General features: G+C 50.2%; 2 protein-coding genes across 10 annotated transcripts in view; one reads left to right on the forward strand and one right to left on the reverse strand.

Moving 5' to 3' along the window:
• The first annotated feature begins 2,797 nt into the window (after positions 1-2,797).
• Positions 2,798-6,770, forward strand: LOC116582985 (cancer/testis antigen 47A-like). 3 transcript variants are annotated; one of them, XM_032330881.1, is made up of 4 exons: positions 2,798-3,426; positions 3,658-4,234; positions 4,992-5,135; positions 6,154-6,770. In XM_032330881.1, exons 1-3 carry the CDS (start codon positions 3,076-3,078, stop codon positions 5,093-5,095), a joined length of 1,032 nt encoding a protein of 343 aa, XP_032186772.1. In that variant the 5' UTR covers positions 2,798-3,075; the 3' UTR covers positions 5,096-5,135; positions 6,154-6,770. The 3 variants fall into 3 exon arrangements, with proteins under 3 accessions (XP_032186772.1, XP_032186771.1, XP_032186773.1); XM_032330880.1 differs by having other exon boundaries at positions 2,798-3,393; positions 3,493-4,234; XM_032330882.1 differs by having other exon boundaries at positions 2,798-3,393; positions 3,625-4,234.
• A 3,730-nt stretch (positions 6,771-10,500) lies between these two features.
• Positions 10,501-24,406, reverse strand: part of KIAA1210 (KIAA1210 ortholog) — a 70,887-nt gene continuing 56,981 nt past the window's right edge. For 5 of the 7 annotated variants that reach the window (XM_032331552.1, XM_032331556.1, XM_032331555.1 and 2 more), the window contains 4 exons: positions 17,639-23,197; positions 16,540-16,739; positions 14,586-14,691; positions 10,501-12,401 (listed from right to left, as the gene is read on the reverse strand). In XM_032331552.1, coding sequence (XP_032187443.1) covers positions 12,229-12,401; positions 14,586-14,691; positions 16,540-16,739; positions 17,639-23,197 — 6,038 coding nt within the window. In that variant the 3' untranslated portion in view covers positions 10,501-12,228. The remainder of the gene's footprint in view (positions 12,402-14,585; positions 14,692-16,539; positions 16,740-17,638; positions 23,198-24,406) is intronic. The other 2 variants (XM_032331553.1, XM_032331554.1) reach the window with 2 other exon arrangements.

A 24,406-nucleotide genomic window follows, 5' to 3' on the forward strand; every position in this document is an offset into this window, starting at 1 on the left:
ATATTATTAATACGGCTAAGTTGTTCTTTATTTGAGGAGTCAATGCTGAGTTGTTGGTGGTTGAGGGTTTTTGTTTTTATTTTGATTTGGGTTTTTTTTTTTTTTTTACACTGTGTTTCTGGGGTTTTGTGACGGACAGAGTGCACTGGACAGGATTGTTTTTAACAATTCCATAAACTATTGTGAGACTTCTCATTTCTGATCATAAGAGGCAGAGAAATTTTCTGATGAACTGGATGCAGTGAAGTACGGTGCTCACTCATGAATAAAGTGCTTACCCGATAGCTAAACTTATTGACAATAAACTGACAAAAAGAAAAGGCAGAAATCACTATGTAAAGGCCAGCCCACACCTTGTGCTTTTCTACCAATAGCGGACATTTATTACTAAGTATTTTGACAGTGGTTTGAGTTCCTTCAATGTCTTCGGTTTAACTGTTGCATGTCCACTGCATACTGAGTGACATAGAGAACGGACTCTGATGCTGTGAAGCCATGTAACAGTTTATTGTTAAATCAGGGTCAGGGGTAAGGGACTTGGAGGTCACTTGGACTCAGAACGGAAGCCCACTTTTCATTGTATGGACTGAAGCACTGTGTTAGCACCAAAGCCTGTACTTGCACTACAGCCCCTTTTGTGTGACTTAGTCACTAGTGACTCAGCTCTGAAATAGCTACTCACGGTAATCTCCAATCATTTCATAGCCATCGTTTTCCAGTGGCAGCTTCCTAATGAGCTCATCTTTGGGATGCCCAGGGGCAGGGCTATGGGCTTTTCTTAAGAGATTTGAGGGGTGTAGCCAGCCAGAGAGCATGATTTACTTTGGGAGAGCTTTGAGTCTCAAGACCTGCCCGACACTGTCCTGACAGGACTTGCACACTGACAAACCTTGTCAAAAATGTCATACTTGCCAATCCCAGGAAACTGGCAATAATGGGACTGAGCAGAGCCGGACTGAGAGGTGGGTGGCTGCTGAGTTTAAAGTGACTGGGGGCGCCTGGGTGACTCAGTGGGTTAAAGCCTCTGCCTTCGGCTCAGGTCATGATCCTAGGGTCCTGGGATTGAGCCCTGCATCAGGCTCCCTGCTCAACAGCAAGCCTGCTTCCCCCGCACCCCCCCCACCTGCCTCTCTGCCTACTTGTGATTTCTGTCTGTCAAATAAATAAATAAAATCTTTTAAAAATTAAAAAAAATAAAGTATCTATGAACAGTCCACTGGGAACTGCTCTGGGGAGAATATTTTTGAAGAAATTGAAAAAACACGTAGGATAAACTGAAATGGAAACTGCTATGACGTGTTACAACTGATGGAGCACAAAAAAGGTTGGTGAACAAATATTCAAAAGCTTGTGAAAATATAAGGTCTTTATCTCTAATGGTTATTCACGATATTATTTATTATTTTACTTTATTTATTATTTTGATGATGCTTGAATGCCTGGTGTGTTACTAAATCGATGGGGAAGTTCATTCACTCTCCTGTATTTAACCATTGCAGTTCTGGGAACCTCTAAGTGGAAGCTGGATATCCTGACTTGCATTATCACACAGCAATTCGATGGCTTCACAGTGGTAAAAGGATGTGTGAGTGTGTGTATGTGTGTGTGTGTGTGTGTGTGATTTTTCTTTTTTTTTGAGTTCCAGGTGGAGATTGAATCATTTTTGATTGAGAAAATTCTCCTGCAACTGTTATAATTGAACAGGGAATGTTTTTGGAAATTAGCTTTTGTTGTGGATTTGGTAATATTTCGTAATGAATTCAACTTAAAACTCCAAGGCAAACAGTGGTTATGTATGAAACTTACACTGACAAAGTCATTTCAATGACAACTAACATTGCTTGAATCAAAGTACGTCAGGCTGCTTTTTGTACTTGCCATGCTGTCAAAAGTTAAAATAAGCGAGATCTCTATTCTCACACAGATTTGCAGTGGATAAGTATCCAAGCTCAGACTATAGTTCCAGCAGCGTTTTTTGGACTGCTATGCAAGTAAAAAGGACATTTTCATATTTCAAATCCACTTAACTGTGCAGTTGAAGACTTCCACGTAAATTTCAAGCGGGAGTGATTAATCTGTAATGTAATGACATGCTAAAGGCAAATATAAAAAAAAAAAAACCTCTAAAAGAATTCTGTAAATGCCTTCCAAGAGATGAATAGGTTCAATGAAAATCATATGTTTGTGAACTGATATCGGTATTTGCCAGTATCTCTGTGAAAAGACATTTCCAAAGGTGAACTATGGAAAACCTCATTAGAGATCAAATGGACATTTGTAATCAATTTTGATGACAGAGAACACTGTGAACCCCAATTAAAATGTTATTCTCCCCAAAGAATTCCATTCTTCTCATTAATAGGACTTTACTATAAAAAAAACCTATGCAATTATTATTATATTTTTAGTTTCAACAATCAAATATTTGTGGAAATTTGTTTTCTCTTTTTATGTAAGTAACTAAATAATGGTCTTATCTTTACTTCTGAGCTTCCCCAAACCCAAATGTTCACTTTCTGTCCCCAACCTAGGTGGTCAATGTATTGGATCACTCTACTTTCTCAGACACTGGTTCAATTAAAGGGACAGGAGTCGTGTGGACCTGAAAGTCACGGAGAACCCTAAGGCCTCAAAGAACACGGAGGTAACCACGAGCAACCCTAGAACCTAAAGGCCTCGGTCACTCATTGGAGGCTGCACATGTCAATCCTCGCTTCTCGACAAATGAGCCCGGGTGTCCAGCAGCGGGACGTAGGCCCACTGTTGACGCTTCTGGCCCCGCCCCCCGTCCCTGGTCTAGGGGCCCCTTTGGAACCCTGTCCACTGTTACCGGAGGGGAGGCCTGGGTGGGCCGTTGGCGACATCCGCCCCCTTCCCTTCCCGTCGCGGGCCTCCTCAGGTACCGCCGCAGACTGTCGTCCCCTCCGTGGACGTCTCCTCGGCCTCCCCGTCCACCTCACGTCGGGCCCGCTGCCCACCGCCTCCCGACAGCGGTGGCCCCCTCGGCGGCCACCATCTTTGCGGTTGGCTTTGCCTCAGCCCCGTCATCGCCCCACTGAGGTACTTCTTGTTGCCATGTCCTCCTCCGGGGATCCCGGCCAGGCCTCTGGCCAGGATAGCCCCGTGAGCGCTGTGGGGGCATGGTCCCTGGAGGCCCGAGGTGGCAACGGGGTGACCCCCGGGGTCGGGTTTCCCCAGATTGAGGTGGCTGGAGTGGCGGGACCCGAGGTGGCCCTCGAGTCCGGGCCCCCCGGGATGGAGGTGGCCCTCGAGTCCGGGTTGCCCGAGATGGAGGTGGCCCTCGAGTGCGGGCCCCCCAGGATGGAGGTAGCCCTCGAGTCCGGGCCCCCCGGGATGGAGGTGGCCCTCGAGTCCGGGCCCCCCGGGATGGAGGTGGCCCTCGAGTCCGGGCCCCCCGGGATGGAGGTGGCCCTCGAGTCTGGGTCCCCCGGGATGGAGGTGGCCCTCGAGTCCGGGTCGCCCGAGATGGAGGTGGCCCTTGAGTCCGGGTTGCCCGAGATGGAGGTGGCCCTCGAGTCAGGGTCCCCCGGAATGGAGGTGGCCCTCGAGTCAGGGTTGCCCGAGATGGAAGTGGCCCTCGAGTCCGGGCCCCCTGGGATGGAGGTGGCCCTCGAGTCCGGGCCCCCCGGGATGGAGGTGGCCCTCGAGTCAGGGTTCCCCGGAATGGAGGTGGCCCTCGAGTCCGGGCCCCCTGAGATGGAGGTGGCCCTCCACTCTGGACTGCCCCCGATGGAGGTGTCCGAAGTGGAGGGGCCTGTGGGAGGCCCCGGGGAGGCTGCCTTGGGTCTGGGTCTGGCCCGTGGCCCGGCGGGCATGAGCGTGGAGGCCGAGGAGGACGACTCGGATTTCGGGCCTGCGGAGGAGGACGGGGAGGAGCAGCAGGAGGAGGGTCTGGACATCCTTGTGGACGCCCACCAGTTCCCAATGGTTGGCTTCCGCTTCATGTTCCTGGACCTGGTGCACTCGCTCCTGCACCGGATCTACCACAACAACCACATCCTTGTGCGGCCCCGCCGCGGCCGCGTGATGGTCCGGCCTCGGGCCCGGCCGCCCGACAGCCCCCGTTGGCACCCCGCAGCCCCCGCAGGCCCACCAGCATGGGCAGCTCCGGCCGCAGCCCACGAGTCCGAGGCCTCGTCCGAAGAGGAGGCCGCCTGGGAGACCGCGGAGGAGCCGGACGAGGAGTCTGAGGAGGGCCCGGAGACCGCCAAGGGTGAGGAGGGACCCGGGTGCCCGAGGGGCGGGGGCGGCGGGCGGCCCTGCGGGTGGCCGGGACGCGGAAGCCGGGGTTCCCCCAAACCCAAGGCCGAGGGCCCGAGCGGGAGCCCCATTCCCTGGGGACCTACAGCTTTTGAGAAGGAAGCGTGCGGCCCTCTGGCAGCCTCCACTAAGACAGCTAAGGGCCCCGGGGCAGCGGGCAAGCCGCAGGCCACTGTCCGCCCGGGGGGCGGGGCGGGGCGGGGCGTGGGCGGGGCGTGGGCGGGGCCTGAAGGAAAAGCGCCAGCCAATGGCACACCTGGTTTCTGCGCGTCGCTTTGAAAATGTCCAGAGTCTCAGAGTTCTTCCCCCATCATTAGGCACTGATGCGCGTGGGCCTAGTACAAGTGAAATATTCAGGGGTTGAGTGAATGCGCTTCGCTATAGAATGTGTCCTTGAGGCAAAACGTTTTTGCGAGAAATTTCTGACGAAACCTTAGAGAAGGCCGCAGACCCTGATGATTCTGATCCCTTCTTCGGGGAAGGGCCAGAAATAGTCAGCTGCACAGGGTGACTGGGGAAGAATGTCACCCTGAAAGTAAGGGATCGAGCGGCAGAACTATCAACCCGGAGGAGGCTTCCCACCTCTGCTTTTCAGAGTTTCTTTTACGCTCCTGCTTCGGGGAGAGGACTGGGTGTCACTGGTCCTTATGCATCGGGATGGTTTTCCCTGGGAATGTCTGCTCCAACGTCTGTCTTATTCTTTACCAAAGGAACAACTAAATTTCAGTATGAGAAGCCTGCCAAAGGGGCCAACGACTCTGAAAGGGAGGAAGAAAAAGACAAATTTAACAAAAAGCAAGAAGGAGCCGACTAAAGAAGATCTGCCCCAGCAGAGAACAGCCCCAGAAGATCAGGTATCGCAATAGCTTTGCACATCACCCCACCTTGCCTGGCATTTACCTGCTACTGACAGTCCTTTCCCCACCCCCCAGGTCTCCCAATAAATTAAGAAGTTCGTTTAGAATTAGTTTAAAAATTCAGTTTTACCAGCTTAGACCATTAACAGAAAACTCATGTACCTAGTAATAGAAAATACAGTATATTCTGAAATATATTTCATGGTTGCTCATTCGTTCTTGTGAGGTCTTTTGTCCTCTACCTGAAAGACTACTAACAAGTGGTAAGTGTCTCAGTAACCAAGAAAAATATTTCTTTAGAGAACGGTTAGCAGAAGCAGTAAGGAAATTGGCTGGCTGGACACTAGTCAGACATTCATAGGAGAGACAGTGCCTTTGCAAAGGTGATTACATACAAATAGCAAAAAGTCAAGAATTCCAAGTAGGACCACACAATGATTAATACCTAAATATTCAGGTGTGGATGTTTGTATTTTATGTGACAGTCCAAAGACACTTAGTCATCGAATGGCTATTACTTATCACTGAATTGGCAATTAGGTCTTGAAGAATATCTTATCTTTGAATATTTGGAAATGATGTACACTTCTTTGCATTTTCACAGCTGTGTATTTCATAATCACAGCCTCATTCTTGTATGGTAGATAGAGAAACTGAAGGTCTGGGAGAGTAAGGGAGTATCATTTGTGGAATGAGCAGAGGCTTTTAAGGTGAAGAGATTTCCACTAATTCCAGAATGGCCTCTAGGGGTGAGGGTGGGGGGCAGGGAGGGATTTATGGTGTCAGGCCAGAGGGAGGCAAGGTTGGTATTATCCCAGAATTGAAGCCATGGGTTGCACGAGCGCCCTCTACACAAGGGCGCAGGTTACAAGAGGAAAGTGTGTTGTCTTCTCCTTGCTAAGATACAGCACACAGATGGAGCCCACGGACACAGGGCTCTGTTCATAGGTCTAGAAGGTCACTGGTGCTGGTTAATGCTGCCTCATGGTTCCTTTTCTCTCATTTCATCCTGCAGTTGGCGTAAAAGAAAGAAGATGAAGAAAAAAGAAAGAACCTGTTGTTTGTTATTTTTAGGTTTTTCATTTTTTAGAAGCCCATGGGAATTTTATTAACACCGATGTCATTCCAAACTGCATCATCCAAAAACTGATATCCAATGAAATGTGACTCTTCGCTTATGTTTGACAGACATATCTGATAGCATTTGTTCAAGTTAAAAATAAGTTTGTTTTAAATGAATGCAATGGAGTGTAGGCAGATTTTGCTTAGATAAATTATCTTGACTCAGATCTCTCTTTTTCCTCTTTGTTTTAGCCCACTGTACCTTCACTGAAAGGTATCACTCTCCACCATTTGGTGAGCCTGTTTTAAATTAATTTCTTACAGCCCCAAATATAAGAAAATGTCAAGTTTAAAACAATTGTTGTAAGGAGAGAGATGTAGGTCAAGTCTTTAGAGCTACACTGTCCACGACATTAGTAACTAGCCATATGTGGTGACCGAAATATGACTAGTCTAACTTGATATGTGCTGTTAAGTATAAACATGTTAAATTAACTCACTGATAATTTCATATGGATTACATGTTGAAACGATAATATATTGAGTTAAAATGTACTATTAAAATTAATTTTCCCATTTCCTTTCACTTTTTAAAAAAGGTTTTATTTATTTATTGGGAGGGGGTAAGGAGCAGAGGGAGAGGGACAAACAGACTCCGTGTTAAGTGCAGAGTCTGACATGGTGCTTGGTCCCATAACCCTGAGATCATGACCTGAGCCGAAATCAAGAGTCCCATGCTTAACCACCTGAGCCACCCAGGCACCCCTCTTCTTACTTTTTAATGTGGCTACTAGAAGACTTAAAATTACACATGTGACTTGTGTTATATGTCTATTAGACAGTGCTGCTCTAGAGTATGGTTTTGTTTTGTTTTAAAAACTTTATCTACTTATTTGAGAGAGAGAAAAAGCTTGACCGGGGTTGGGGGGGCACAGGGAGGGGCAGACTCCCCGCTGAGCAAGGAGCCAATGCTGCTCAATCCCAGAACCCTGGGATCAGGACCTGATCCAAAGGCAGACGCTTAACTTACTGAGCCCCCCAGGTGCCCTAGAGCCTGGTTTTGAAGGAAACTTCCCTGCTGGCTCCACTGGCCTTGAGGCCAGATTGTGCTGCTGAGCCTGGGCCCAGACACTGAGTTAGAGCAGTGGTTCTCGAAGTTCGGTCCCCACAACAGCATCACCCAGGAATTCTTAGGTTCTACCCAAGAGCTACTGAATCAGAAACTCTGAGGGTAAGGCCAGCACTCTGGGTTTGAACGAGCCCTTCAGAGACGCTGATGCAGCTGAGGTCTCGGAAGCACTGGTTAAGAGCCACAGGAGAAGAAGCCGAGACTCATCTATGGTAGAACCAGCCTTCATTCACGGGCTTGGGACTGGCAGGTAAACTGAAAAGGATGTGAGCTGGCTGGGGGGAGGAGGCCAGAACGCACAGGGGGCTGAGACACAGGGGGCCTCCGATGGGGAGATGGCAGCTGAAAGCTGCATAAGGAGCTGTTCCAGAAGGATACAGACATGATACCACATGTATGACGTCTAAGACACATGCAAAATGACCACCAGGTCTGGATTGTAGCTACAGATGTCTGGGGTAAAAAGCACACACAGGAGAGAAGCATACAAATGCAGCATGTGTGACAGCATGCTCAGGAAAAGGCAAAGAACTCATTTAGGATGGTGGCCCCGGGGGTTTGAGAGGAGAGGGCCTATTTCTGCATTTAGTTAAGGCTTCCTGCTACCCCCTTGACAGCACTGATACCTTCTCTCACATTCTGTGCCAGCACATTTCCTATGCTAACTTACCCGAGCATTATTTTTTTTAATCGAGGTGAAATTCCCTCTAAATTAACCATTTAAAAGCGAGCACTTCAAAGACATTCACAATTTTGTGACACCATGGCCTCTTTCATTCCAAAACGTTTCCATGGGCCGCAAACTCTGTACCCATGAAGTAGCCACTCCCCATTTGCCCCTCCCCCAGCCCCGGGGCAGCCGCCAGTCTGTTTTCCATCTCCATGAATTTACAAACATTTCCTAGAAAGGAAGTCACAGGATATGTGACCTTTTGAGTCTGACTTCTTTCACTTGGCATCACATTTTCAAGACGCCCCCATGTCCTACCAGGCACCAAAACGTCACTCTTTTTTTATGACCGAATCATGTTTTATTGTGTGTCTATGCGGCAATTCGTTGATCCATTCTTCCGTCCGGAGAAATTTACATTGTTCCCGGCTGCGGTGAACAGTGCCTATGAACAGTCCTTCTCAAGTATTTGTGCATTATTCATACATGTGTGTATTGACCCCTCCCCAGCTCCCCACTGCCCCACCACAGTGAACTTCCAAATGATTGGGACCTTATAAGCTTTAATCTTCCCCCCACCCCCAGAACCCTAGGCCCTGAGTTTTTCGCTTAGTAGGTATTCCACTACTGCCTGTTAAAGTAAACTGAACACTTTCTCTTTTAACTGTTGTTTTAAAATGGATTCGCACGTGTTCCTTATGACTAGACCCAGGGGGTGACACAGAGGCACAGACGCCTGGTCATCAGCACCTAAACGGAGAGGGCAGGTCAACAGCACGGTGTGATTCGAGGGTCTTCAAAGTGGTTCCAGTTTGTTGGTGTTTTTGCGGTGCTAGCTGCGGTAGACTGTTGCTTTAAGACCCAAGGGAGAGGGACCTGTGTCCTGGGCCCCACTTTGGTCCTCTTCCGGCTACGCCCCCCGCCACGCCCCTCCCTACTGGACCAGAAGCCCAGTCCCTGGGGAACAGGGACAGGGCTGTGTCCCTGCTCGCCCACGCTCCAGGGCCCTGCCCCCGCCCCACATCCCTGGCCTGCTGCCAGGGCCTGTGTGCTCCTCTTGGAGCTGTCCCTGAGTGGGCTGACTGCACGGGGCGGGGCTTGTGTGCTCCCAGGCCTAAGGGGGAGGGGGTCGTGTGCCTGAAACAGGGGATGGGGTGTGGTCTAGGAAGAGGGGGTGGGGGCAGCTCTTCCTATATCATGGGAGCAGGATTTAGAGGAGTCTGAGAATTCTAAATACTTTCAGGTCATTATGGAGGTACTTACGTCGTGGAAGGAGATAAATCATTCAATAAAACGTGCTGATTTCAACATTTCAAATACATAGATACATGGTATGTGGGTCCCCAGCTAAGCTCTTTTTCTGACTTGATTTTTTTGTAAAAATAACATTTTGCAGATGTTACAAATGTTCAGAAAGTCCAGGTTAAATATCTGGCCCATCACCTCTTTCCCCCTCTTGGCTCCGGGGCTGGGGAGGGGCGCTTGCTTCTGAAAGTACTTGTTCTAATAGCCCATCTTGCTAGAAGACTTGGATCTTGTCCCTAGCCCAGGCTGGAGAACAACCACCAACCACCTCCCACCCCTAACCACCCCCCATACCCCTCCAACTGCAGTACCCTCTCTTCCCACTAGTCCCTTTCTTTGTTCTCCAGGTGTTTATACACCACACTTCTCTAATACCCCTTCTTCCCCACCCAAACACCCACCTGCTGGCCATCAGCTTGGCCAGGTGCCCCTGTGTGGAAGTCCTTTGTCCTCCACACAATCTCTCTCTTTTTTTTAAAGATTTTATTTATTTGACAGACAGAGATCACAAGTAGGCAGAGAGGCAGGCAGATGGAGAGTGAGAGAAGGAAGCAGGCTCCCTGCTGAGCAGAGAGCCCGATGTGGGACTCGATCCCAGGACCCTGAGATCATGACCTGAGCCGAAGGCAGCGGCTTAACCCACTGAGCCACCCAGGCGCCCACAATCTCTCTTTTTAAATTGTCCTTTTTATTATTATGTTCAATTAGCCAACATATAGTACATCATTAGTTTTTGATGTAGTGTTCAATGATTCATTAGTTGTGCAGGACGCCCGGAGCTTGGCACCACATGTGCCCTCCTTAATGCTCATCCCCCTGCTCACCCCCGCTGGCCCCGTTACCCCCATCCCCTCCCCCCCCCCCCCTTCTGAAACCCTCAGTTTCCCCACCCCCACCCCCGGAGTCCTGAGTGTCTCCTGGTTTGTCTCCCTCTCTAATCTCTTCCCATTGAGTTTTCGCTTCCTTCCCTTATGGTCCTCTGTGCTGTTCCTCATGTTCCACGCATGAGTGAGACCCTATGATAGTTTTCTCTGCTTGACATACGTCACTTAGCATAATCTCCTCCAGGTCCACCCATGTTGATAAAAATAGTGGGCATTCATCTCCTAACGTTTTGCTTCTCAGACAACCCTGAGGTCTGACTTGTCCGTATCTTATTCGTTTCCCTCCCCACGTGACCAAGACAGACTGCAGAACAAGCTTTATTGAATTTATTTGTGTTGCGTATATACAGTGAAAACCACAAATGCTAAAAGAAGCTGAAAACTTGTAAGAATGCGCATCCAGGCATTAAAAAAACTTAACAAAACTCTGTTTTTAAGTAAGGAGGTTAACTGTGGAGAAGAAATTATTAATGGATAGCTCTCAGAGTGAGAAAAAAAACTAATACTGGTCTACTCTAAAGAAAGGGGGTAGGAACTAATTACCAGGGTCACTGGACTAAAGGGCATCTACCTAAATAAACTGTTCACTATGGAAGTAGAAAGGAAATCAAACTCAATCACTCTAAAACCTAACATTATCAGAATGGCAAAGATACAGTATCAGAAAAAAGAGATGTTTTATCAAGAAAATGCAAAAGCCAGCATATGACTCTACAATGTCATGTTATACCATCAAAACCAAGCCCCAAGTATTTAAATTTGCTCTGGCACCTCACTGCTTCTATGATTTTTTTTTCTTATAGAAGGCAGCACCCCACTCAGAATTTAAAGTTACGGTTAGATGGCAGACACAGTGAGAGGTATAGCGAGAAGAAACTTCTGGATCTCCTAAGAAAATGAGCTAGGGCCTGTCCAGGCATCCAAGGGGAGCGCTCCCTTAGTGTTTGGTATGTTTGGGAGATGGAATAGAGGGAAAGGACTTGGGGGACTGGCTCACTGGGGACAGGGTGTGCAGGGACATATCCAGTCTAGTGAATTCTGAGGTATGTGCCTTCAGGAATGAGGGGAAGTAGAAGCTTATCTGATTTCATCACCTAAGGCTTCCAGTTTGCAGAAAGTTAATTGTTCTCAGGCTTTGGGGTTGCAATCTGGCTTTGGGCTAAAATCTTGTGAAACAGAAGCTGCTGAGGGGGAGAGACTAGAAACTGGGCTATGGGAAGGTGTCTTCCTTAAAGCTGGCATCAAGAGCTCTCCAGGAGCCCGGGGTCTTAAGTGCTTAAAAAAACAGCATATATACAACATTTGGTTATTTCTCAGCAACTAGAGAGTCTCAATGGTCTTGGGATAAGAGGTCAAATACTGATGAGCTAACCATCTAGGGGAGCACGAGAATCATCAAGAAAAGTTCTGCCTCCTAGGGAGGTGCTCACTTGTGCGAAATTGGCAATGTGGGCGTGTGCAAAGAGAGAACGTTCTAGAAGTTGCAGGGATTCGGGGGGCTGTGCAGGGATACGAGGGTGGTGTCTCAAAGGGCAATGGCTAACTGGGGGACTGGCTGTGCAAAACTTTTCTCAGAGACCCAGAATTTTCCGTCCCACCACCTCTTCTCAGGGCCTTTGTGAAGCTTGGAGCAGCAATCAAAGAACGGAAGCATTTAGCCAGGCTCCTGACCTGAAGGCCAGTCCTTGGGCCAGATCATCTGGCCATTTCCATCCGAGGAAATTTATTTGATCAAGGGAAATGACCACCACCTCTCAGTAGCTCTCACAAAATGTTTTTTGCTTCCTCTCTTCTAAAGCTCGCTGTCCAGAGTGAAACATGTCGCATTGCTTTTGTAGAGGAAAGGCTGGGTTTTCAGATGTTGGCGGTGACTGTACCGAGTGAGGGTTAGGCTTTCACGTCATTTGTTATGTTAAAATACTTACTGGCTTTAATTGTGCTTTTAAGGTGCTTTTGCTTAATAGAAAGTGGTTGTAGGAAATAAATCACTACATAGCGTTAATGCGACTATTGGCAACAATTCCTCGCACCGGGAGCTGTTTACTGCAAGATTTCCGATATATGGGTCCAAGCTTTGGCTTTCTCCTTGGCCAGGGAGAACCAGACTGGCTCTTCCGGCTCTGCTGGCGCCTGGACCACAGCTGGGAGAGTGGAAGACCGCCTGGTATCTTTGGCCATGGCAGGCATTTGAGCTATCTTCTGATCTTTGAATCCTGCAAGAACCACAGCGAGTGACACACAAGCGGTAGGAAGCTCCCGAGACAATGGGGGAAGTGTATGGGATACAGTAAAAGTTCTCCTTTCAGGTTTCCTCGAGCTTCTAACAGTCCCGTGCGTGTGGCCTGCTACGTGCGGCCTCTTGAAGGGATAAAATCTACCTGGCTCTGGCCACGGGGGCCTGGGCATGGGAAGGCCCAAGAGAAAATACCAGCCAAGCTTTGGGTGGTTATTACTGGACTGGTTCACACTTATAAATTGAGACCAGAGAGGAAACATAAAATATGTCATCTATTCATTTTTTTTACATTTCAAATCAGGTCATGTTATCTCTGTTTTGCTGATCCTTGTCATGTGAAATGACTAGTAAGGACTCAGTAGATCCACCCAGTACAAGTCTGTGCTAACGAACACTGGACCAACTACTGTGGCCGAACACAAGACCTCCCAGTCCCTGCTTCTATTCCTTCCTTCATCCTGCTTTACTGCTGACTGACTCAGTGCCTTTGACTCAACCCACATGTGGGGGACGCATTAGAATTGCCTAGGGCTCCCTCTCTCTCTCTTTTTAAGCAATCAGACATTTATTTGGTCAATTAGTAGCTCAGGAGACACAGATTTGGGTAAAAGCCTGACTGCTGCTTTACAACTAGAGCTCTTTTTTTTTTTTTTTGAGAATTTATCTTTCTGACAGAGAGAGCATGAGCAGGGGGAGTGGCAGGCAGAGGGAAAGGGAGAAGGAGACTCCCTGCTGAGCAGGGAGCCTGCCGTGGGGCTTGATCCCTGGGATCAAGACCTGAGCTGAAGGCAGATGCCCAATTGATGGAACCACCCAGGCGCCCCAGCTAGAGCTTTTTTTTTTTTTTTAAAGATTTTTTATTTATTTGACAGACAGAGATCACAAGTAGGCAGAGAAGCAGGCAGACAGAGAGGAGGAAGCAGGCTCCCTGCCGAGCAGAGAGCCCGATGTGGGGCTCGATCCCAGGATCTTGGGATCATGACCTGAGCCAAAGGCAGAGGCTTTAACCCACTGAGCCACCCACGTGCCCCCCAGCTAGAGCTTTTATTTAAAACTACCAATGCCCGGGGGTGCCTGGGTGGCTCAGTTGGTTAAGCATCTGACTCTCAATTTCAGCTCAGGTCCTAATCTTAGGGTCTCAGAATCAAGCCCTGCATCAGGCTCCAGACCTAGAGCCTGCTTAAGATTCTCTCTCCCTCTCTCTCTTTCTTTCTCTCTCTCCCTCCCTCTCCCCGTGCCCCTCCCTTCCATCTGCAAAATAAATAAACAAATCCTTTAAAAATATAAAAATAAATAAAAACACCAATGCCCACACCATTTCCTGAACTACAAGAATTAGAATCTTTTGCAATGGCGCCAGGGCCATCTGTAATTTTGTAAATGCTTTAAAAGCTCAGCAGATGATTCGAATGCACAGTTGAGAACCACCTGACAGGAGCAGAGGGTCCGTGAGGTTGTTAACAGCTATCAGCAGGCCAGGCCCCATGATTTCATGGCCAGATCATGGCTTCCTAAGTTCCTGGTCCAATTCCTTTATGAAGGGGATCAAGGCAGAGGACAAAACTGATTCTGTACAAATCCACCCTCCCCTCCCCCTGCTCCTGCTGTAAAGAAAATCCCCCTGGCACACACCTGTACTGCTGAGACCACATTCTATTCTATCCGAGTCCTGTGTTCGCTTGGCTTTCAACATCTTCCCTGCTTAGAAGGTGGAGAAGCAAGCCTCTGAAATAGTGAAAAGGAGCAATTCGATACCACTGGGCCCATAGAGTGGATTATTTTACAGTGTCCCTGGGGCTGTGGAAGGTGAGAAAGTACTGCTTTGCTAAGAGCTGGAAAGGAGCTTGGTGTTTTCCTCTGGAATCACAGCCATGGGAACATTTTAGTGAGTGATCACAACTCTGTGTCTATTCCAGTGTCCTTGATGAGGCAGAGGACTGGGAGACCCTGGGAAAGTCACACAGTGGACCCAGAGTGGTCCTCACAATTGGATTTTCCTGAAACAAGCTAATATCTGTACCTAATGGAAGAGCCATGTGAATTACAAGGCTGATTTGGGGCGGAGGAGGGGTTGGGGAAAGACATATTTTGTCTGAAGTGGAAATTGCAGAAGTTTCCCAATATGCTGCCAGGACTTTTTTTGGAGGGGGGTCGTTTTTACCTGCTTTGGTAAACTTAGGTAGCTTCTTCTCCGCCGTCTTCTCCAGTTTATTGACATCAGAAGCAGAAGTCTTTCTGGACTGGTTTTCAGTTGCAAGGCCACCTCCCTTTAATACAACAATGAAAACAAAAACTTGTTAAGGCCTGACACGGAGGAGTGATTGGTTATTCAGCGGCAAGCCCTGTCCTATTATGAGCTCCACATTAGGCAAAAGGAAAGAGAGCGAGGGAAGGAAATAGCACCGAGAGGAACTTGGCTCAGAATTTAGGTTCGGGGCACCTGGGTGGCTCAGTGGGTTAAGCCGCTGCCTTCGGCTCGGGTCGTGATCTCAGGGTCCTGGGATCGAGTCCCGCATCAGGCTCTCTGCTCGGCGGGGAGCCTGCTTCCCTCTCACTCTCTCTCTGCCTGCCTCTCTGCCTACTTGTGATCGCTCTCTGTCAAATAAATAAATAAAATCTTTAAAAAAAAAAAGAATTTAGGTTCACAAAACCTCAGCTGGTTCAAGTTTACCACTTTTTTTTTTTTAAAGATTTTATTTATTTATTTGACAGACAGAGATCACAAGTAGGCAGAGAGGCAGGCAGAGAGAGAGAGAGAGAAAGAGGGAAGCAGGCTTCCTGCGGAGCAGAGAGCCCGATGCGGGGCTCGATCCCAGGACCCTGAGATCATGACCCGAGCCGAAGGCAGCAGCCCAAACCACTGAGCCACCCAGGCGCCCCAAGTTTACCACTTTTGAGATCTGGAAGAAAAGGTTGTCTAAACATACAAATAGTGTAAACAGGTTAATGTAATCATCTAACTTGAAAACAACCTTCTCCCTAGCACATTACCAACACTTAACAGCACACTAACAGAGTGTGGGGATTACGAACAAATCTTATCAAGGAATTGAAGTGAGTTCCACAGGATCTCACTTAGCAAAACTGTTGACCTCTGACTTGCACTCCTTTTACCAGAAAGAGACGTAGCTACGGGTCTTTCCAGAATTGTACAGTTTAAACTTTTTGAATGCACCTCACCACAACTGGTCTAAATTACTGAGTCTAGGTACCCTAGTGCATTTCCCCCGATGAGAACTTCGACCAAGGCACGCTTTGCCCTTGTATGTCCTACTCCCATAAAAATACTAACGATGAAAATGAAAAAAAATCTTTCAAGGAGAGTTAAACAGATCCTAATGTGATCCCTTGACAGATAGAGTGAGCAGTTAAAAAAGTACAGGAACATAGACATATCTCTTGGTATGTAAATGTGATATGTTTTCTTAGGTCAGGGTTCTGCGATTTTGACAAGAGGGGCTCTCATCCCAGCACCTCCAAAGACATGGCAAATGGGATATTGAAAGCTAGACGCCATCCCGTCATCCCTGATCCACAGGTGGGACCGTTAGTCTAGTTCATCACGTAACTCTGCTTCTTGCCTCTAGGGATGGGCCCCCCTAAAGCGAACCAATAGTCAAAGCGCCAGATATCAAGTGTTACTTTTATAAGGTCAGTCATTCTGGATGATATGGAAAGGTGCCCAGAAATGAAATGTCAAATGAAAAATAGTATGTATGGTTCGATCACATTTATATCTTCTTCAATACACACATATTCATAGGCCTAAAATACCTGTAGGGATAGTTATTCAATTCTTCCCCCAGTGGTTACCTTTGGGTTTTTTTTTTTTCTGTAACTTACTGTTACTGTTACTTTCCTCACTGCTCAACCGATTTCACGGAATCCTGCTCTGGAATAATAATCAGGACAGGGTTTGATGTACAGAAACATCTCATAGCCATTACATTTCACAAACCCTTTCAGAGCATAAATTGGACACGTTATTGTCTGAGTACCAAGCAAGACTCTTCCCCACAAAGAAGCCCGCGCCTTGATTAGTGCACCCAGAAAGGTGGGGAGCTGTGGGCTCAGCAAAGTTTCCAATGCAAGCTTAGCCAACAAACTCTAGTAACCTTCTGGAGTGTTCTGTGGGTTGCCGCAAGTTCTCCCCCATGTCTAGGCTCTTTGGCCTCAGGCTTGGCTCCAGCTTTGTTCTTGGTTTTTGTCTCTTTCTTGGGAATTTGGACCTGGGAACTCCTCTGCTTCTGCTTTACCATGGTTATCCAAGCTGGCTCTGAGGCTGTGCAATCTGAGTGTTGGCCCAGAGCCTTCCCTGAGAAAGGAAGGAGAGCAGTTAGAACAGAAGTGAGGCAGGCAGGGTCTCGAGCCGGGCTGGAGCCCACCCACGTTAATGTACCAGATGGGATCCTTGTTAATTGCCAGATGAAAATGAACAGAGATTCCTTCGAATAGGGTCCCCTTCTTTGGTGCCATCCCCACAACCTGGCAAGGCAGGAGCTCCTCGCATAGATCAGTTTGCGTACCATCCTCTGACTGGCCCCTCGCCCTCCCTTGTCCATCCCTCTTCCCATCCCCAGATTAGGGTAGGAGTGGGGTGGCCGAGTGGGCTGGGAAAACTACCAGGAGGCCAGAGGCTCAGGCTATTGATATCATTCCTCGAAGTCCAAGCAGTATCTTATGATATTTGACACTACATATTCCCTTATACAATCATGTGATTACGTGGGTGTGGTTCTAGGTGTGAAGACCATGGGATGGTCCATGTGAAGGTACAAAGGCTTTGAGAGAGATTAGTGCTCAAAAGATCACCTAGCTCTGGATTCTTAGGCATTTCAGGTGTGGGAAGCAGCTGTGGAAGTAAATTAAGATTTCAAGCTGAGAGTCTGAATGTAGTGTTCTACTAATGAGTTGGCTTTTAAAAAACACATGGTGTTGTGGGGAGAGCATAATATGTGTCTAAGTATTTCGGGAAAGGCATAATATCCTATTGAAAGGGAAGGTGCCCAGAAAGAATAGGCAGATGGTGGTGTGTCCATCACAGAATGTGGATGGATGGATGCCCCCGGGAAAGGGAAGACTCAAAATTAACTATCCCCAAATCCATCAAGCCACAAGCCAGCCCTATCAAAATGACAGCTCAGCAGGCAAGGCTAGAACAGACTTTGATCTCTACTTGGTACCTCCTTGTCCTCCAGAGAGAGAAAGTCTCACCTGGGACCTTGTAAATGGGTTGCTTCTTGGCCATGCTTTCAGACTGGGGCCTGGTCTGTTGCTTCTCTGCAAGGTCAGATGCTGTGCTGGGGTTTTCTGCAGTGCCCTGGAGCCCCTGGGAAAAGCTTTTGATTTGCTGTTCTGTGGAAGATGAAATCGGGCCCAAGGAGAGTGAAGAAAACTTTAAAATGTCATCTTGTTTCTCACTCTTGTACTTCTTCAAGGAAGGGACTTTTCTCAGGCGAACTCCAAAAATGGTTTCAACACCAGTCTCACGGGTGGATTCATATGGATGGCTATTATTTCGATCACTGCTCTTGAGACCTTCTCCCTTGGAGTAAGTGCCCCCCACAGTGGAGGTCTGCCTGGTAGAAGCCGTAGTGAACTTCATGGGTTTGGGATCTCGAAGCAGGGTATTCTTATGGAGGTCTTCAGAGACTTGTCGAAATTTCCTGGTCTTGTTTGGAGAAGCTGGGCCTCTTGAGAGGGACCAGCTTCCTGGATGGCTCTCAGAGGTGGCGCCTACAGCGGCAGCACTCACAGAGCCCGGACGCACCTGTGGCAGGTACTCAGGCTCTGTCAACACCTGGCAAGGGTATCTGCGATGGCGAGGCTGGTGCTCCTCAGACATGTTCCAATCTCCAGGGACGCTAACTGGACCTGCCAAGAAAAGCCGTGGCTGTAATTCAGCCCCCTCCTTGGCTTGGTGAGGGCCTCTGGAAGGCAGTGGCTCTTCAGAACTCTTCCATATTTCAGGAGAGCTCTGAGAGGCTGAGGAGACTTGCTGGTACTCGAGCTTGGCCGGTGCCATGAAAAGGTGTCTGGGGGGCCCCTGCTCCTTGGAACTGCTCTGCTTCGGCTTAGTGGGGACACTTTCTGAACGTGGGAGAACTTCCCTGGGGCCTTCTGGCCTCCCCAAGGGCTGTAAAGGGTGTGCGAGGGGCAGCAGCTTGGAAGAGACGGCTCCCTCGGTACTGGCATTCTCTGGGCCCAAGAAAACTGGGTACTGGACTTTAGACCTCAAGAAAGATTTGGAAAGTTGATTTGTAGATAGAGAATTAGCAGCGCTCTCCGTAAACACTTTTTCTGCCATAAACTTCACAAACGACTGGGAAGGATGCCTGGACACTGGCGGTTTCTTAGCGGATCTTTCAGCAACGGTATTCTCTATACGTGAGGACATCTCCTGAACCTTAGACCTTGATGAGAACTGGGTAGGATATTTGGAAGCCACTGGCTTCGCATACATGGCTGTCTGGGCGGCAACACTCTCAAAATTGTATGATATTTGCTGGACTCTGTATCTCCCAGGGGACTGGGAAGGCTTCTTGGAAGGCCAGGGCTCTGTAGAAGCAACCCTCTTGGTGGCAAACTTTTCTGGAGCTGCGGAGACTTGTTGCCTGACCACTGCCTTGGTCAGGGCCTGAGAAGCCATTCTGGAAGAGAGCTGATCTGTGGAAACGCTCCTCTGGGTCAGGGAGCCGTCTGGAACCAGGAAGGCTGGTTGTTTGACCACTGTTTTTGTCAGAGCCTGAGAATGCATTCTGGGAGACAGCTGATCTGAGGAAATGCTCCTCTGGGCCATGGAGCCCTCTGGAGCCAGGAAGGCTGGTTGTTTGGCCACTGCTTTGGTCAGAGCCTGAGAAGCCATTCTGGAAGAGAGCTGATCTATGGAAACACTCCTCTGGGTCAGAGAGCCATCTGGAACCAGGAAGGCTTGTTGCTTGACCACTGTTTTTGTCAGGGCCTGAGAAGCCATTCTGGGAGGGGGCTGCTCTGTAGAAACGCTCTTCTGGGCCATGGAACCATCTGGAGCCAGGAAGGCTGCTTGCTTGACCATTGCTTTGGTCAGGGCCTGAGAAGCCATTCTGGAAGAGAGCTGATCTGAGGAAACACTCCTCTGGGTCAGGGAGCCGTCTGGAACCAGGAAGGCTGGTTGCTTGACCACTGCTTTGGTCGGGGCCTGAGAAGCCATTCTGGGAGGGGGCTGCTCTGTAGAAATGCTCTTCTGGGCCATAGAGCCATCTGGAGCCAGGAAGGCTGCTTGCTTGACCACTGCTTTGGTCTTAGAAGACCTTCTGAGAGAGTGCTGCTCCATAGCAATTCTCCTCAGGGCTTCTGCGCCCTCTAGAGCCTCTGAGACAGGTTGCTTGACTTTTGTGCTGCCCCGGGACCTGACAGAGCATCTGGGAAGCTTTGGCTCGGCAGGGGCACTGCGTCGTTCTGGAGGCGCGCTCCTTTGTTCTGGAGGAGCACTATGTTGTTCCAGAGGCGCACTCTGTTGTTCTGTAGGAGCACTGCTTAGTTCTGGAGGCGGGTTCCACTGCCCTGGAGGTCCGCCCTGTTGTTCGGGAAGCACGCTCTGTTGTTCTGGAGGAAGACTGTGCTGTTCTGGAGCCGCGTTCTGTTGTTCTGGAGGAGGACTGCGTTGTTCTGGAGGCGCGCTCTGTTGTTCTGGAGGAGGACTGCGTTGTTCTGGAGGAGGACTGGGTTGTTCTGGGGGCGTGCTCTGTTGTTCTGGAGGCGTGCTCTGTTGTTCTGGAGGCACGCTCTGTTGTTCTGGAGGAGGACTGCATTGTTCTGGAGGCACGCTCTGTTGTTCTGGAGGAGGACTGTGTTGTTCTGGAGGCGCGCTCTGTTGTTCTGGAGGCGTGCTCTGTTGTTCCGGAGGCACGCTCTGTTGTTCTGGAGGAGGACTGCATTGTTCTGGAGGCGCGCTCTGTTGTTGTGGAGGAGGGCTGCGTTGTTCTGGAGGCACGCTCTGTTGTTCTGGAGGACTGCATTGTTCTGGAGGCGTGCTCCGTTGTTCTGGAGGACTGCATTGTTCTGGAGGCATACTCTGTTGTTCTGGAGGACTGCGTTGTTCTGGAGGCGTGCTCCGTTTTTCTGGAGGACTGCGTTGTTCTGGAGGCATGCTCCGTTGTTCTGGAGGACTGCTCTGTTCTGGGGGGGCACTCGCTGATCGCCGGGAGTTGGCTCGCTTCACTGCCCGCCTCCTGGGGTTCTGAGAAGTCTTTCTGGGAGGCAGTGGAGGCAGGGGAGCTCGAGGCTCCAGAGAAATGCCCCACTCCAGAGCAGCGCTCTCTTCGCGCTCGGAGTCCTGCTGCTCGAATGAGGAGCTCAACCAGGACCTGTAGACGGTTCTGGGAGATGCCGGGCCTGGCACCAGGGCAGCACCTGGGGTGGAGGCACCCACCGGCTCTGGTGGGGCAGGCTGTGGCGGGACTTTGGGCCACACGGCGGGCTGCGAGGGGTCTCTGGGCGGCAGCTCCGCGGATGCGCCCTCAGTGCAGGTGCCATCAGCCTCCGACGCTTGCACGCCTCTCGCATTGGTCAAGGCCTGAGCAGAGTATGTGGGGAGCAGGGGCTCCATCGAAATGACCTTCTCCGCGGCGGCAGCTGTGGCCTCCAGACCCGAGAACACACTGGGCTCCGCTATGGGGTTCACGGAGGCCTGGGCAAGGCCTTGCGGAGACCAAGGCTCCGCAGGAGTGGCCGGCATTTCTGGACCGTCGGGGGCCTGTTGTGGGACCAGAGGTCGCGTCGGGGACTGAGAGTCGAGTCTGGGGAGCTGTGGTGGCTGCACCAAGGCGTTCTGGTCGACCCCAGCACTTTCTGCTCCCAGGCACACCTGCTGCTCCACGACTGGCCTCAGGACCGTCTGGGAGGGATGTCGGGGAGGCGGCAGCTCCACACAAATGCTCCCCTCGACAGCCGGGACCCACACAGGCTCCTGGAACGCTTGCTCGGTGATGGGTTCCAGCAGCGGGTGGGAATGCGGCCTCGGAGGCAGCGGTGGCAGCAGCTCCGCGGAAAAGAGCCCGACAGCGGTAGAAATTTCTGGACTTTTGGAGACTGCTTGCTCCACCCAAGGCCTCCCCAGGTGCTTGGAAGAGATTCTGGCAGGCAGCGGCTCCGGAGGAATGTCCCACTGTGCAGCCGTGCTGTCGGGGCCCGCGGAGGTCTGTGGCTCTGCCTGAGGGCTCGGCCGGGGCTGGACCGGTTGCCGGGTGGGCGTGGGCTCCACAGGGCTGCTGCTGGGGGCAGGAGGCCTCGCCGAACCCTTGGACATTTGCTGCGGAAGGATCGGCTTCGAGAAGGACAGAGCCAGCCGCTCCACGGACACACCCCACTCTGCCGAGAGGATCTGGGAAACTGAGGCCACCTGTTGCTGGTCTGCGGGCTTCGCCGAGGCCTGGGAAGGGGGTCCGGGAGGCCCTAATTCGTCCGCACTGCTCCACTCTTCAGCGCTGTCGTACTTCTCCACGTAGCCATCGGATTCTGTGGACATTTGGTCTTCAGGTTCCCCCAAGGCCTGGGCAGCCGAGGTGGGAGTCAGCAGCTCATCAGAACCGCTCGAGTTGCTGGAACTTTCTGAGTCTGAGGCTTCTTGGTCATCGTCAGGCTCCTCCAAGGGCTGGAAGGGGTGGCTGGGAGCCCGCTGCGGCTCGGACCCACTCTCCTCCTCCACCAATGCACTCTCTGGATCCGAGGATGCTTCCTCGGCTTCCGTGCTCCCAAAGGCCCCCGCCGAGTATCTGGCGGCCAGCTGCCGCTCGGGGCTGCTCAGCTCCCTAGCCGAACTCTCGGATCCTGTGAAGACGTCTTGGTCATCGTGAGGCTTGCCCGAGGACTGGAGAGAACCCCGGGGGAGCAGCTGCTGCTTGGATCCGCTGTCCTCCTCTGACGGGCTCTCGGGATCCGAGGACCCGTCTCCGGCTCTAGGCTTTCTCAAGACCCAGGAAAGGCTTCTGGGAGTCAGCCTCTCGGCAGAAATGCCTCTCTCGGCCCGAGCGCTCGCCGGGCCTGAAATGCTTGCTGTGAAGGCCCGCAGAATGTTTGCGGGTGACCTTTCTCTGCAGACAGCTGGAATATCTTGAACTGATTCCATCTTCAACTTGATAGTTTGCAGATCAAAGCTGAAAGCCTCCTCCCCTTCTGACTGGAGGTGGGAGGAATCCATAAACACTTGTGCCTCCATAGCCACTGAGAAGATGACATCCTCTGAAGCTGTAGAAAGGCTTTCCGTCCCCGATGAAAGAGGAGCTCTGGCTTCTGGCTGCTCGGCTCCGGAGGCCCTGTCCTCCCTGCCTGGCGATGGACCCCAAACCACAGACTCTGCCCGGGCTTCGGGTAGAGACTGGGACACTGGGGCTTTTCTGGTGTTCAAATCGATGCCAGCCTTTCTCTTTCTCTTGCCATCTCCATCTGGAAGCGGCTCCTGGGGAGGGGTGCGTTGGGCCTGCCGAGTCGCAGGCTGCTCCATGACTTGCCGCTCCAGAGACAGGTTCCGGAGACGGCAGTCCCTGGCATTCTTATTGGCAGATGGGGACCCAGCCCTCTCACTGGGGACAGGCCCTCGACTGGATGGTTTAAACCTTCTTCCTCGGGGCGCACACTCAGTCGATCCTGAAGCACTCGATCCTTGTTTGCTGCGAAGTTTCCCTTGTGCCGCTGACTCCCGGCTCTCACCCCAGGCCCCGCTGGCCCATGCAGCCTTGTCCACTGGCTTCTTATCCTGCATTTCGGTTCTCTTGCTGTGTTTCAGGCTTGAGACACCTGTACCCAGTAGAAATAAGGGAAAGAAAAATATGCATGCCTGGGACATCCTAAAATCAGAGGATTCGCCCCCGCCCCGTGGGTACATAGTCACTACTGAATCTCTTGGTATAAAGAAGCTTCTAGGCAGAACGGGGTCAGGGACTTGGCTGCTATTAGCCTCTACAGTTGGAAATGTTTACATCAAAGCGAAATCCCAATTTTATGAACGGATTACGAGGTCATCTCATCAACCGCCAATCAATGGTCTGGGCCACCGTTAGATGAAACACGATTTTTGAACCCAAGGACACCAAATGGGTTCTATCCTCTGGGTGTAGAACGGACGATTATTAAAGATAAATAAGAGAAAAAGATGAAAAAGAAAGTAAATTTAACTTTTACTTCCATTTCTTCTCTGTATGTGTGTGCGTATGTTTCAGGACAGTTTGGTGGTTTTGTTAGTTTTCATGGAAAACGAATTTAGGGATATCCCCCCCTTTCTTTTTGAACCCACGTGTAAAATCCTTTGTAGCAAAAAATAGGAAAGAACTCTTCAACTTAATTGTGGAATTGGAATTTTGTTTTATCAAGTATCGCTTGAAATTAGGTTGCTGTCAGCGGGAGCCACTATCCTTACACAGACACACACACACACACACACACATTTTTTGCTCCAGTGCTTTGTGTGGCTTGGGGGATTTGGCAACCTTAAAAAAACTAGTTTTGAGGGGCACCTGGGTGGCTCAGTGGATTAAGCCTCTGCCTTCGGCTCAGGTCATGGTCTCAGGATCCTGGGATCAAGCCCCGCATCGGGCTCTCTGCTCGGTGGGGAGCTTGCTTCCCCCTCTCTCTCTGCCTGCATCTCTGCCTCTCTGCCAACTTGTGATCTCTGCCAAATAAATAAATAAAATCTTTCCCCAAAAACCTAGTTTTGGGCTATTTCTGTTATTAGTCTCTGGTTCTGGAGCTCAGGGGATATGGAAGGGGGAATCACTGGTTGCCTCAGATATACCTTAGCCTTAGAGAGGATTAGACAAGCTTACAAACAAATAAGCAAGCACAGCACATCTCTCTGGTTGCAAATTCGTTTAGATAAAAGAGCGATCCAGGCATCATCTTTTACCTTAATCCCACACCAGTGGCAAGGGTACGAGTCGGGCAGTTTGGCTGGAGGAACCCAGACCCCATTTGATATGCATCTTAAACCAAAATCTCTCTAAGGGCCAG

The sequence above is a fragment of the Mustela erminea genome, chromosome X (assembly GCF_009829155.1).
Source record: "Mustela erminea isolate mMusErm1 chromosome X, mMusErm1.Pri, whole genome shotgun sequence".
Lineage (NCBI taxonomy): Eukaryota > Metazoa > Chordata > Mammalia > Carnivora > Mustelidae > Mustela > Mustela erminea.